Raw genomic sequence first — 15,566 nt, forward strand, 5'->3', positions numbered from 1 at the left:
CATCAAAGACTATTAAAAACCATTAAACACTCCATCTCCCTGTGGAACGAATCGGATTTACCTATAAAACTAAACTACGCGGATAGGACCAGTTGCCTATATATGTGTGAAATCAACCCGAATTCATTAAAACACCATATATACAAGAAATCAATTCGTGTAACAAAATAACTCAAATCCGTTCAAAATAAAGGTTACGTTCCAACGCATCACAATCATACATTCTTAATGACAGGAAGATATAATACTTGCTAAATAAACTAACTACTAATTTGTCATTCACCCCCTTGGCTTATTTTCAATTTCCATCCAGCCCTTCAATTTGCTTGGGTCGACGACGATAAATCTGACCCGTTTTTTTATTCGTATCACATTCATTTTATGGTTGGCCATTTATGGTCAACTTAGCACTTTTTGTGCTTTTTTGTAATGACGTCTTAGATTCTCATCAGCTATTATTTTTATTCGCCGAATGTTCTTGTGTCCAATTCCAAGTTAAAATTTATTTGGATGATTTGATTGATCTTGTCATTAGTCATTACTACTTCTGTTTAAGCCTTCACATAAATCAATATGGAGTGTTCCTGGTAGATTAGTTTTTGCTGCCAGTGTGTACTTTATAAATTGCAAAAAATTTCAAAGTAAACTGAGAAATCATAATGTTTTATGTAATGGCGCTTGCTGGGTTAAGGATTGCTGAATCTACTCAGTCCAGGTTGGTTAGCTGCTTCTATATGGAAATTTTGATATGGTTAATGTCATGTTGCACCGATTTCCTTCTCTCAATGGTTAATAGGTTTGTTGTTTGGAGGTTTCATTGGAAATTTTCTATAGATAGATGGTATAATATGACTGTTATTATTGGTAGGAGGCATAAGGATGGGTCTCTTTTGTGTCTGACCTACATCGATTTGATTCTACCTTCTTTTGTGTAGTTTTGACTTTTTCTGGTCAAAACTTTCAAATTTAGAATCATTAAATTCAAAGTTTTGTGTGGTAATTGGGTCCTTGAAGTTTTATGGAGACTTTATTATGATGATGTTGAGATTTGCGTGAAACTGTGGGGCTCATAAACAGGAGATTTGGGATGGTTAGTGTACGGTTTGACTTTATAAGTTGACCTTGATAGCAATAAACTTATGTTTTTTTTCTTCTATTTATTTGGTTGTAGTAGTAGTAAATGTTTGTGTTTACTGGAAAATCAGTGATGACGGATATAGTAGAATGCATGGCAGGTGGAATTTTTATGATGTTGTGTTGACATCCGCGAGTCAAACAGAAAAGTCAACTGTTATGATTTTAAGGGATGTCATTTGTGGTAGCTTTTGGTTAGTGATTATTAGGAAAGATAAGGGTGAGAAGATGAGTATGAAGGTCGCTAGAGAGGGTGTTTGCGTAACATGCATTCAAAGAATATGCAAGCATTTGAACAACTACAATGAGCGAAACTTGGGACAAGTAGGGAATATCAGCAAGCAAGCTGTTCTTATCAACTTATGCAAGTTGCGATTGGGCTATTGATGTGTAGTTAATGTTTACATAAAGTTGAGTCATGGTGAATGTCTACTTTTTTGTTGGTTACATTCGTTTACGATGATAGAATCTTGTAGAATTAGCTTGTTATGTGTTGTAAGTTACATCATTAGTATCATAACTGAACTTTTCACATGCAATATCTAAATAAAAATAATAATACCAACTAACGGAAATGCATTGTTGATGTGTAGGTAACTTTCCCATCATGTGTTATATCTTTTTAGCAACCACGAAATAAACCACTTGTGATAGTTTTCTAAGCCGTAAGCATAAGCTATAGTTGCATTTAGTGAAAATGTATTGGAAATTGTTTCGACCCAATCCCTTTGCTACCCTATGCTTTAGTGTAAAATTAGAAGAAGAAAAACGTCAATAAAATATGATCTACTTTCTCAGAAATAGGTTCAATTTTCAATGATAATAAACTTTTTCTTGACTCTTAAACGTTGTAGTAGTAAACACCACTTCTAAGTTCTACCTTAGTTTGATAGCAAATATTGTTGATATGACAAATTTCAAAATTGAGTAACAGAGCTTCTACAGCTACAGAAATGTCAAAGTCATGATGATACACAAACAGCGCTTGTGCTATTTTCCTAGTCTCTTAAACCACCCAACTATCGCAGCAGATAAAATCTCCTATATTTGAGATTAATTTTGAGGACATGATTTTTGAATATCAAATATTGAGAAGCATAGAGAGGAGGATGTAAAGGTGTGTATCACACATCACATGTTTCTCCTCAGAGTACTTGATGTGCCTTGCCGTAATATCTGTTAATGAATGGAGACTGCAACAGAAACATACATACATTCATTGATTACATTATTAAACAAACTTTCAGCACTAACAAAGTATGGGAATATTGATTATCAGAATGAGGTGTCATAATGAATATTTATAAACCGAGGACCAAGATCAATTATGAAGTGGAGATTTTTTAAATTGGAACTAAACTAACCTTGACATTGGAGACATCTGGGGTATCGGGCGAGGCAACGGGATAAAATTTATAAAACCTCATCTTCTCAAATGCAGCCACTTTATCTTGACTCATTTCCTCACGAGCTTTCTTTCGCTTTTCCCTTGCCTACAAGATATGTTACAATTAGAAACCCAAAACCAAGCTCAAGTAGGTATACAGACCAATTGAATATCCAATAAATAAATAAAAAAAAACAATTAAAAACAAAGCTACCTCACGATTAGCTCTCTTTCCTTCTCGGACCTTTTCCTTGACAAATTCCTGTATAACAAAGTTAATAAATAACCGATATATTAACATAGTTAAAGAGCACGTAGCTTAAGTAACAGATTAAATCTACCTTGAAAGCATCCTTCTGATCTTCAGTCAACTCTTCCGCAGCAATGAGTTCAGTAGTGAATTCCTATAAAAAAAAATAAAAAATTAATAAGAATTGCGATGATCGCAGCTTTTTTCCATAACTATGTAAGGATGATACTTCATGTTTAAGGACTATACATAAAAAAAATATAAATAAAAAAATACTCTACTCCGTAATGAACTACAGAAATTCAGTTTTAATAGCACCCTTTAACCTGACTCATATAATGGTAAATATTGAAATTATCAGATAGTGTACCAGTTTTCAAAGACATCAAACAACTAACCTTTACATAACTTTGTGAAATGTATATTGAAAAAAATAGCGAATCAGCTCGACAATAGATACCTAATACAACAGAAAACTAAAATAACAAAAGGAATTATGGCTCACCTCAAGATCATCCATTTCCCAATCAAACTCGCACACAACCTACAAGAATTCAAGCAAAAACAAAGCATAATTAGTGGTACCACAAGTCAAACATTACATTAGAATTAATAACAAATATATCAAACTGAAATAAATATTACAATAGTGTTGCATGGTTGTAGGCATCAGTTAAAAAGTTCATAACTACCATAAAACTGGGGCATAGAATAAAGAAGCAAATCATATGAATAGTGAAAAGGCAACTTACAGGCTTTGGTTCAATTGGGTACATGATATCCACAACAGTACTCTGTTCTGTCTCATCTTCCTTTAATGGATGATAAAAGTCTGAAACAATATAAACAAATGTTTGAAGGCATCTTCAATATTACTTGATTTACGATTAAGAAAATTCAAATGAATAATTGTTCAGCAAATCCAAGTGGGGCGTTTTATAACCCACATTCAGCAAAGAAAAATTCAAATTATCTTTTTAAATAGTAATGCATCAACATGTTCCACACTTCCACTTATATAAATATATAATTCTAGCCATAGTAATTATAGTAATTATAGTTTTATTGCAATTTAACACTTGTTTTATTCACTTGCTCGATGTGAAATAATTTAGTGTTTATTCCACCTTCACTCAAATACAAGTGTACTATAGTAACAGAACTACAATTACGATACTAACTTAAACATATTCTTATAACTAGATCCATATCCAATTAGTACACATACAATTACAAATATATGAAACTGGAACCCTTGGTAACTCTACATATGCACTTACATGGTAAACAGTACTCAAATTTCTTGACACGATCCAGCTTCATATGCTTTAAACCAGCCCTGGGTCCATATCAAATAATCAACACCATTATTTACCAAATTTTAAGATGATAAATTTGTAAAACAAACATTGACGAAAAAAAGTAAACAATCAAGCAATCCAAGTCATCAATTTCCAATAATTAGACTTGTGTTTGATGAAAATAATGTCTGACGCCAACATTTGAGAATCCGTCAACCCACATTACAGAAAACAAAGTCCTCAATTACAAATGAAGAAACAAAGAGCATTAGAGACTCCATGAATAAACCCAGAGGCAAAAGTGAACTTATATTCAAAAATTCTCTCAATATAGTCCTATGCCAAACAAAATTTAAGATTAATACCTTCTTTGGACACAGCTTAGTATAAAGATCTGAGATTTAAGCCTTTCAACTGAAGAACCCCTGTGATAAATATGAGATTTGAATCAATGCAAAGCATAAGATTTATCGAATATTGCCAGGCATAATAAAATAAATCACTACCGTTTTCCTAGTGGAATATATGGAACCCAGTCCATTTTCATCTGCTTCATGTCAAGAATTTCTTCAGACTCCCTTTGTACAGAGTTTATTCCAATCTTATCAGAAGGCGGAAATGGAGATACAATCTGATCAATAGCACGCAAAAGAAAAGTTAGCAAATACATATGCATAAAACTTGAAAATAATCAATGAGTAGGAAGTGAAAATATACTCTTGAAATTGATTATCTGGGAACATCACATGTAATCATAAAATTTGAAGGTGTAAAACATGAATTCCGTTGAAAGTAGAAGTTAAAACATTTAGTTAATTGCGGCATACAAAGTTTTACTTTCTCCTTAGCTTCGTTGTTGATCTATACTGACATAATGTAAGACTGGATGTAGCAAGATGGGTGGGCCGGGCAGGTAGTTCAGTTGTGTAGCACATATTACAAGGTTTCAGGTTATAACGTGTCAATTTAGATATGGATGAAGGAGGTTGGGTCAAATAATTTGACCCAAGAAAAAGAATGTACCTTGGTAAACTTTTAATGAGTATCTAATGTGCATACTATGATTATCAAAACAGTAATCTAAAACTTTTAATAAAGGGAATTAAGAGATTTTACTCAGTATAGATAAAATTTGGGCAACTTTTTGTCTTTTTGAGACACTGGATCCAATTGACCTATATTCCTATTGGTTATTTATGTGAATATGTGAATTGATACATATGACACAGCTCGAATCAACATAATTGAAAGAAAAATGGGTCAAAACTGTTACCTCTGTATGAGATAATCATGATAAAAATCTTCATGGAAACACAATTATACATATTATCAGAGATAGAGATACATAGTTAAGTACTAAGTAAAGTATTCGTATTCAACAAGACATGAACAAATGTGAAATATAGACATATTAGCACTAGGTATTAATTAGGTCGTATATGAAGTAAAGTAAAAATTATGGAACAGATATGCCACATCACAAAATGAGTAACCAATTTAATCTTCGCTAAAAAGGAGTTGATACTACCCAGATCACCATATGTACATATGAAGAGTTAAAACAGGGTAAAGGGTAAGTGAAAAGATAATAAAATTTAATAGATTACCGCAACCACCACAGGTATACAGGTTACTTTGGACTGGCCGTTAAAAAAGAGCAATTGCGCTGCAAAAGATAGACAAAAACAACGTCACAATGAACCCAAGAATAATAGCTTCAACAAATAACGCATTCATTATGTGAGTAAGCAAATAATTTCAACCAACAAAAATAATGTTCTATAATATGAATACATCAAGTACACATTCCAATATTATTTTTGTACGAAATCGTGGTTTTAAAAATCTAAGAAGCTAGGTTCCATTAACTACTTACGCTCTGTACAACTGAAGAGGTATACTTTCTGGCCATGTAACACCCCACCCTCTTCAAATGCATCCTGAACAATTCAACGAGTAATTACAAACTTTTTTTAATTCTATTTCACACAAATTCCTAAATTTAACTTAACAATGTGACATAAACACGAGTATACAACATAGTAGCTTACTTCTAGATTTGAAAAATTCCATTTGTATTCAGATAGCAAATCAAGCTGGTCCCACTGTCACAACAATATTAATCCCAATTAGTAACCTACATCCACGTAAAAAATGACAAAAATAAAAAAATTAGTGGTCTCACGTACCTCTGTTCCAACAGGGAACACCTGCTTCCATAAATCTTCCTGCAACAACAATTTAGCAAGAAAAACAATAAACCGTTAAAACTGTAACAGGTCAATTAGATAGCTCCAGTTTAATTCAATAGTTCTCTAAAACATCCACTAAATTCACAAACCCTAATCATCCAGTCAGACTTAGAACGTAACAGTTAGGAAATTAAGAATATGTTTTCAAATTACATCTAACATAAAAATCATATTAAAGCTTAATTAACAAGCAATCTGCAAAATCATTAAATTAAATTAAATTAAACACAAATTATTGAAACAGATTAATAAAAATTATACCAATTCGCGTTGGTCATCGAAGAACTCCGGTTCAGTTTCAGGTTTGGCACGTTTAGGTTTCCGAACAACCTTCATAGGTTCCTCAACCTTCTGTTTGGGTTCCTTGTTGGCTATCCCGGCAGTTGCAGCGGCCGTAGAATCTACCGAATCTGTTGTTGTTGTTGATGCTGCTTCATCTTTACGGATTGCCTTTCGTTTAGCACCCTTCTTCATTGGCATATTTAACGATTTGAAAATTTGGGGGCGTGAATTTTACGCTGAAAAGGCGGAAGTTTGTACAAATTGAAACAAACACAGAGAAATAGATAGATACAGATTAGATTTGGAATTTCGTATATATATAGAGAGAGAGATGATGATTTTTATTTTTATTTTGTGATTTGTGATTACTCCGTCTAATTTATGTATTGGGCTTATATCGAAAGAGAAAATTGTGGGCGCGGAGATTGAAATGTTTTGAAAACTTCTTTTGGGGTTTTATTTTGTTTTGGTTTTCAAACCCTAAATATTGTACCGACCAGAATATGATTTTAAAGAAACTCTTTTACTTAATTAAATTTAAATTTTTTTTAAAAGAAAAATAGAATTGAAATATACGAAAACACTAAAAAAAAAAAAAAGAGTACAGTAAAAAGTTGTAACATCCCGCATTTTTCCGTTAAATTTATTTTTAACACTTTTTTTTTATAATATCTTTCGTTATTTAAATTCCTAGTTTCCGTTGACTAGCGTTCATAATATTCCCGTTATTTAATTATAACATCACTCGTTTACTCGAGCGTTTTTAAAATATTCGTTGGGCGAATTCCCGCACCCGCTTGAAACTTGAGGGACCAAAGTTGGCTATGGGACAAACTAGTTGACTAGGTCAACTAGTCAACCATTCATCCCCACCACTCATTCAACCTCCTCCTCTCTTCTCTCTTTTCTCTCTTCCATTTTTGAACTCAAACACCCATTTCATTAATTCATCATCCAAATCCGAATCAAGAAGGAAACATCAAAACAAATTACATATTCGTGATCCTCTCTTCATCCTCTACATTTTGGTATCAATTTCATCATATTTGGGTAACATTTCTAAAACAATAAATTTATCTAAATTCGTTTTATATACTTGAAATGGTGTTAGTTAGTGTCTATGGCTCAAGTATAACATGAATATATGTTTTGTTTGCTCGATTTGTTGTTTTGGAGTAAATAGCATGAACTTGAAAATGGTTGTGCTTCATCTTTGATTTTGGATGAGTTAATGTTGTCAATTGTTAAAGTTCATGTTTTAATTGTGTTACTAGTATCACTAGCTTCGTTTTGATGCGTAGGTTGATTAAGAAAACTTCAAAAACATAAATATTAATTTTTGTAGATTTTGGTTAGGGTTTGATAGACTTAAAATGAGCTTTTGATGTTTCGAATGCCATGAAATGTAAATTGTAAATGTATAGTTGTAATGTATGTTTCATTACCTTCAAAACGGCATATCATATGTGTGAATTGGATTCCCGAAACTTAAAATGCATTTGATGAACTTGAAACTTTGAAAATAACCCTATAATGATCACTTGACGAGATTTCGGTTATTGTAATTGATGTTTTTGCTTGGTGAAAAGTAGTTAGTTGTATTCCTTGTCAAAATAGCTTCCCAACGATATAAGATACGAGTCCTAAGTGTTTACGGTTTGCAAGTTGCGTTTAATTGTATTTTGTTTTGAGACTTGAACAAATTCAGCAGACCAGGTACCAGCTCACGTTCATTGCCGCGGCGCGGCAATCCTGGGTCGCGGCGCGGCGTTTGCCGTGTTCCAGGATCTGTCCCACTTTTCAATTTCACGCAAAATGTTTGCTATACTATGGACCTCCGACTCACATGTAACTTGTTCTAACATGCTTATATATGAATAATTAGCACCGAAAAATAGTTCGGGACCCGACCCGAACGTGTTGACTTTTTGTTGACTTTGACTTGACTAAGTTTGACTTTTAGTCAAACTTAAACAAACGTTTATGCAATCGTTCTAATATTCGTTTATACTTGATTCTTGCATGAAACTTGACAACGTGATTCACATGCTATACTATTCGAGTCGTAACGAGCATAGGACTAATTGAACACATTTCGCCGACCTTGTGTCGTAACCGGTTAATTGATACAACTTACTTGTTTAGGTCAAGGCTAAACAACTTTCATGCACGCGTTTACTTTGTGAAGTACATTTATACTCGTGCACTCGAGGTGAGATCATAGTCCCACCCTTTCAAATACTTTTATACTTTTAAATCGTGGGCTGAGAAACATATACTTTATATACATTTTATACGGTTTATACTTTCATACTTTGAACACAAATACGAATACAAGAGCAAAGATACATACGAGTTAGAACGAAAATCCTCAAGTCCAATTACCATTAGTTACACTTGTAGGGTGTGAGCGAGAACTTATGTTGTGTGGCCATGCGGGTTTTACGAACCCTCATCTAAGGGATGAAACGTATTTTCAGGATATAGTGTAGGTTCTAACATTATTATGCAGAGGTAAGATTCAGTTAAGTTTTGGTAATTAGGTGCTCGTGATACAGACAACATCTTTTGGGATGTATACGCTTGATATTCACTTTATACTAAATCTTATGGTTTACAAACAACATCTTTCGAGATGTATACGCTTTGATACAAACACATCTTTGTAGATGTATACGCTTTGATACTAAACCTTGTGATTTAAAAACATACTTTTACAAATACATTTATGATCTCACCAACGTTTTTCGTTGACAGATTTCTACATGTTTTCTCAGGTTCATACTTGGCTAATTGATACATGCTTTCACACACTTTGATTACTTTGATTGGAGTCAAGCATACATGCATAAGCTAGTGATAGCACCTTTGGATTCAAACAAATGTTTACATACTTACGCTATTTATAGCAACCGTGATTTTCAACTTATATTATGGCGCAAGTTATTTCATTTATACTTTATAACTTTTGTAAACTTAAACTTGCTGTCGATCCGTTTGGTAAACTAAACTTTGCAAGTCTTGTACTTTCAAAAGAACGCGACATAATTTTGGTCAAACGAGTCTCATATAGGGACTACGACCACGTAACGGGACCTAAGTTAGCGGCGCCGTCAATGACGATTTTGTTGGGTAGCTACAGATGGTATCAGAGCGTTGGTTGTAGGGAACTAGGATGTGCATTAGTGTGTCTGACAGAGTCATTAGAACGTATTAGTGAATCTAGACTACAACCGGATAGTTAGCCATTGCATTCTGACATACATTTTCTATAGATAGCACTTACTTGACTACTTGTGCATTATACTTGAATCATTCTTAGGCAAACTTCTTAATGGTACCAAGTTTTCATCTTACGAATCCGTATTCTGCCACTTTCTGGTAACACACGTAAATTCAAGATTCATACGCGTAAGGATGACGACGACTTCATTAGTCACACTTGTTCGGGAACTCTATCTCCCAGATTGTTATTCGCCACCGTTTCAACTTACTATCGGTGTCACACCGGTGTTCCTTACTATCTACCACTTCTTGTTACTACCATCACTACTCTAGGTGAGTATCGTCGTCACTACTTATCACTACGGTTGCGTACTACTCGTTATCATGATTTGTTACTCTTTTCATACCTAAATACATTATCGTTTGACTCGAACCGCATTGACGTGAACGATCATTTATACACTTCCCTCGGGGAACGCTTCTTTAGAGTTTCACTAATTCTTTCGATTCAATACGAGTCACGTTAGAGATGCCGTTACACTTTGTTCATTTTAGATCTTCACGGTTACACGAACTTGATTCTATGGAGTGATGTAGGAATGGAGGTATGAGTTAGCGTAATATAACGACACTCGATCAACGTGGTTATATTACGGTAAATCATACCAAAGTTCTAATGACACGTGATGGTGGTTGGACTCGATCAACCTAATCACCACCATGTGCCATGTACATGACTTCATTTTTCTTGTTTGAACATCCGACAACTTCGAGAATACTGATAACAACCATACCCGGGACACGTCGTCGATTATTATTGAACTATACTTATGCTTCCGAATGAATGACAAATTCCTTCAACTTCAACCATATGCTATACGTGTATACCATCTCGTTTTCGCATAGTTTTATCGACGAACTACAATATGCTTGTTATGCTCACATTGAGGCGGAAACTTCTCTCGCATCACGCTCGTACTCCCGTATAAGGAAATCTTTTATCTAAATTCTCAGTGGAGAGAGAGACTCTTCACATTATACTAGTATTCACCACGAGGGTGAATAGTCCTAACGAACTTTTTTCTAGAAACCGATAAGAAACTTGCTCTAACGAACATTTTTAGAAACCGATAAATCTTCCGCGGTGCGAAATTCTTGAGAAACAAAAACTTGTTCAAAATATCTCTTAAGGAAATGTACCTCGTTTCGGATCGAGATCCTCGTTTCACTTCTAGATTTCGGGGTGCCTTACAAAAGTCTCGGGACCACGTTTAGACATAAGTACCGCGTGTCATCCACGAACCAACGAACAAAGCAAATGTACGACTCGAACCTTGGAAACCATAAACACGAGTTCATGTTATCAACTTCAAATATACCTGAGGAAAGTTTTTGCCTTTAACCAAATTCTCTTACAACGATGATTATCATTCAAGTCTTAACGTCACACCTTTTGAAATCTTATATGACCGAAAACGTCATCCTCCTTTTGTAGAACCAAGTAAATGATAATCAAGTCACCGAACTCGGACTCATTCATGGAGTAACCGTTAAAATCGTTCCAATCCGAGGAAGGCTCAAGACGGCCCGTAGTTGCCAAAAGAGCTATGCCGATAAAAGTCGCACCTTGGAAAGGTGTAATCCGTTTCGGTAAAAGTAGAAAGCTAAATCCGTGATATTCTGATCCTTTTGGAATCTTGAGGCGTATCGTGCCCGTTGCTTACCGCTTAGAACTTCCGACTCAAACAAATTCCGTTCATCCTACATTCTGTGTATCAAACTTAAAGGCGCGTCTTGCGAAACAAGAACTTGTTATCCTCTTCGACGAACTTACTATCAACGATAAACTCCACCTCATAGGAAGACCGATTGAAACTATAAATCGTGAAACCAAACTTTAAAACAACGTAAAATCTCGACTGTCAAAGTTCGTTGAAATGCCCAAGGAAGTACCTTCACATATCCGTAGAATTTGCAATGCAGGGTTTCGAAGAAGAAACAACAACTACTACTTCCCACTAAATTTCGGGACGAAATTTCTTTTAAGGTGTAGGTAATGTAACATCCCGCGTTTTTCGTTAAATTTATTTTTAACACTTTTTTTTATAATATCTTTCGTTATTTAAATTCCTAGTTTCCGTTGACTAGCGTTCATAATATTCCCGTTATTTAATTATAACATCACTCGTTTACTCGAGCGTTTTTAAAATATTCGTTGGGCGAATTCCCGCACCCGCTTGAAACTTGAGGGACCAAAGTTGGCTATGGGACAAACTAGCTGACTAGGTCAACTAGTCAACCATTCATCCCCACCACTCATTCAACCTCCTCCTCTCTTCTTTCTTTTCTCTCTTCCATTTTTGAACTCAAACACCCATTTCATTAATTCAGCATCCAAATCCGAATCAAGAAGGAAACATCAAAACAAATTACATATTCGTGATCCTCTCTTCATCCTCTACATTTTGGTACCAATTTCATTACATTTGGGTAACATTTCTAAAACACTAAATTTATCTAAATTCGTTTTATATACTTGAAATGGTGTTAGTTAGTGTCTATGGCTCAAGTATAACATGAATATATGTTTTGTTTGCTCGATTTGTTGTTTTGGAGTAACTAGCATGAACTTGAAAATGGGTGTGCTTCATCTTTGATTTTGGATGAGTTAATGTTGTCAAATTGTTAAAGTTCATGTTTTAATTGTGTTACTAGTATCACTAGCTTCGTTTTGATGCGTAGGTTGATTAAGAAAACTTCAAAAACATGAATATTGATTTTTGTAGATTTTGGTTAGGGTTTGATAGACTTAAAACGAGCTTTTGATGTTTCGAATGCCATGAAATGTAAATTGTAAATGTATAGTTGTAATGTATGTTTCATTACCTTCAAAATGGCATATCATATGTGTGAATTGGATTCCCGAAACTTAAAATGCATTTGATGAAATGAAACTTTGAAAATAACCCTATAATGATCACTTGACGACATTTTGGTTATTGTAATTGATGTTTTTGCTTGGTGAAAAGTAGTTAGTTGTATTCCTTATCAAAAGAACTTCCCAACGATATAAGATACGAGTCCTAAGTGTTTACGGTTTGCAAGTTGCGTTTAATTGTATTTTGTTTTGAGACTTGAACAAATTCAGCAGACCAGGTACCAGCTCACGTTCATTGCCGCGGCGCGGCAATCCTGGGTCGCGGCGCGACGTTTGCCGTGTTCCAGGATCTATCCCACTTTTCAATTTCACGCAAAATGTTTGCTATACTATGAACATCCGATTCACATGTAACTTGTTCTAACATGCTTATATATGAATAATTAGCACCGAAAAATAGTTCGGAACCGACCCGAACGTGTTGACTTTTTGTTGACTTTGACTTGACCAAGTTTGACTTTTAGTCAAACTTAAACAAACGTTTATGCAATCGTTCTAATCTTCATTTATACTTGATTCTTGCATGAAACTTGATAACCTGATTCACATGCTATACTATTCGAGTCGTAACGAGCCATAGGACTAATTGAACACATTTCGCCGACCTTGTGTCGTAACTGGTTAATTGATACAACTTACTTGTTTTGGTCAAGGCTAAACAACTTTCATGCACACGTTTACTTTGTGAAGTACATTTATACTCGTGCACTCGAGGTGAGATCATAGTCCCACCCTTTCAAATACTTTTATACTTTTAAATCTTGGGCTGAGAAACATATACTTTATATACAATTTATACGGTTTATACTTTCATACTTTGAACTCAAATACGAATACAAGAGCAAAGATACATACGAGTTAGAACGAAAATCCTCAAGTCCAATTACCATTAGTTACACTTGTAGGGTGTGAGTGAGAACTTATGTTGTATGGCCATGCGGGTTTTACGAACCCTCATCTAAGGGATGAAACGTATTTTCGAGATATAGTGTAGGTTCTAACACTGTTATGCAGAGGTAAGATTCAGTTAAGTTTTGGTAATTGGGTGCTCGTGATACAGACAACATCTTTTGGGATGTATACGCTTGATATTCACTTTATACTAAATCTTATGGTTTACAAAGAACATCTTTCGAGATGTATAAGCTTTGATACAAACACATCTTTGTAGATGTATACGCTTTGATACTAAACCTTGTGATTTAAAAACATACTTTTACAAATACATTTATGATCTCACCAACGTTTTTCGTTGACAGTTTTCTACATGTTTTCTCAGGTTCATACTTGGCTAATTGATACATGCTTCCGCACACTTTGATTACTTTGATTGGAGTCAAGCATACACGCATACGCTAGTGATAGCACCTTTGGATTCAAACAAATGTTTACATACTTACGCTATTTATAGCAACTTTGATTTTCAACTTATATTATATCGCAAGTTATTTCATTTATACTTTATGACTTTTGTAAACTTAAACTTGTTGTCGATCCGTTTGGTAAATTAAACTTTGCAAGTCTTGTACTTTCAAAAGAACGCGACATAATTTTGGTCAAACGAGTCTCATATAGGGACTACGACCACGTAACGGGACCTAAGTTAGCGGCGCCGTCAATGACGATTTTGTCGGGTCGCTACAAAAGTTGTCTTCGAGAGTGTTACAATTTTTTTTTTAAGGAAAATGAATATTCAAGGATCTTATATGAGATCTAAAAGTAAATAAACTAAGACCCTGATTAAGCGATTAGAAAAATCATTTGTTGAACTTAATTTAATTGTGATTGTAATTGTAATTGTAATAATAATAATAATTGTAATTTTTTGCTATTGGAGTGGATGTCGTTTGATTAGAAAATTGTTTATTAAACTTAATTTACTTATAATAGTATGCTTCTATTGGAGGAGTATCGTTTGTAGGAATGGCGCCCGCGAGTAATGTAACAACCCGGATTTTTTCGACTACTTGATTATACTATTTACATGATTTAATTATTCCGACTTGATAAGCAATGAATTTTAATAAGTCTTGAACCTCTGGAAAGAGTTTTACACAAGCTTTTGGTCACCCTTTTATTCCGACGATTCACGAATGTCATAACTTGATTTAATTGTTTAATTGTTTAATTATTGTGTATATATATGGATTTATATATATTTAACTTGAAAATATGATAATTAAATATCTCATTATGTATATTAACAAAGTATTATATATATATTTTCATACTACTAATTTAAACAGTTTTTGAACAATATATATGTTACTATTTAAACGACGTAATTAACTTATGTTAAAATGTATTTACATATAAAGTATTACGAGTGTAAATACATTCTTACAAGTATTAAATACATATAAAGGATAGCTATACTCGTATTTTCATTCAATTTCCTCAAGAATTCTACTCGCATTCATACAGTATTTTTACCTGTATTATACACAGCTTCTAGAAGTATTTACTATTGGTATATTGAAATGTCCCGTTCTTATTGATTAAAAACGTTCCATATTAATTGATTTCGTTGCGAGATTTTGACCTCTATATGAGACGTTTTTCAAAGACTGCATTCATTTTAAAACAAACCATAACCTTTATTTCATCAATAAAGGTTTAAAAAGCTTTACGTAGATTATCAAATAATGATAATCTAAAATATCTTGTTTACACACGACCATTACATAATGGTTTACAATACAAATATGTTACAACAAAATAAGTTTCTTGAATGCAGTTTTTACACAATATCATAAAAGCATGGACTCCAAATCTCGTCCTTATTTAAGTATGCGAC

The 15,566-nt window shown here is 33.9% G+C and overlaps 1 protein-coding gene across 1 annotated transcript; it reads right to left on the reverse strand.

The window, feature by feature from the left end:
- Positions 1–1,951: 1,951 nt before the first annotated feature.
- On the reverse strand, positions 1,952–6,996 carry LOC139866586 (protein HEAT INTOLERANT 4-like). Its single transcript, XM_071854864.1, has 14 exons — positions 6,586–6,996; positions 6,262–6,300; positions 6,124–6,177; positions 5,949–6,012; positions 5,680–5,738; positions 4,579–4,703; positions 4,438–4,497; positions 4,052–4,110; positions 3,524–3,603; positions 3,277–3,315; positions 2,863–2,925; positions 2,736–2,783; positions 2,499–2,627; positions 1,952–2,327 (listed from the first exon to the last, which is right to left on the reverse strand). Exons 1-14 carry the CDS (start codon positions 6,802–6,804, stop codon positions 2,280–2,282), a joined length of 1,086 nt encoding a protein of 361 aa, XP_071710965.1. The 5' UTR covers positions 6,805–6,996; the 3' UTR covers positions 1,952–2,279.
- Between the last annotated feature and the right edge of the window lie 8,570 nt (positions 6,997–15,566).

The sequence above is a fragment of the Rutidosis leptorrhynchoides genome, chromosome 9 (assembly GCF_046630445.1).
Source record: "Rutidosis leptorrhynchoides isolate AG116_Rl617_1_P2 chromosome 9, CSIRO_AGI_Rlap_v1, whole genome shotgun sequence".
NCBI lineage: Eukaryota > Viridiplantae > Streptophyta > Magnoliopsida > Asterales > Asteraceae > Rutidosis > Rutidosis leptorrhynchoides.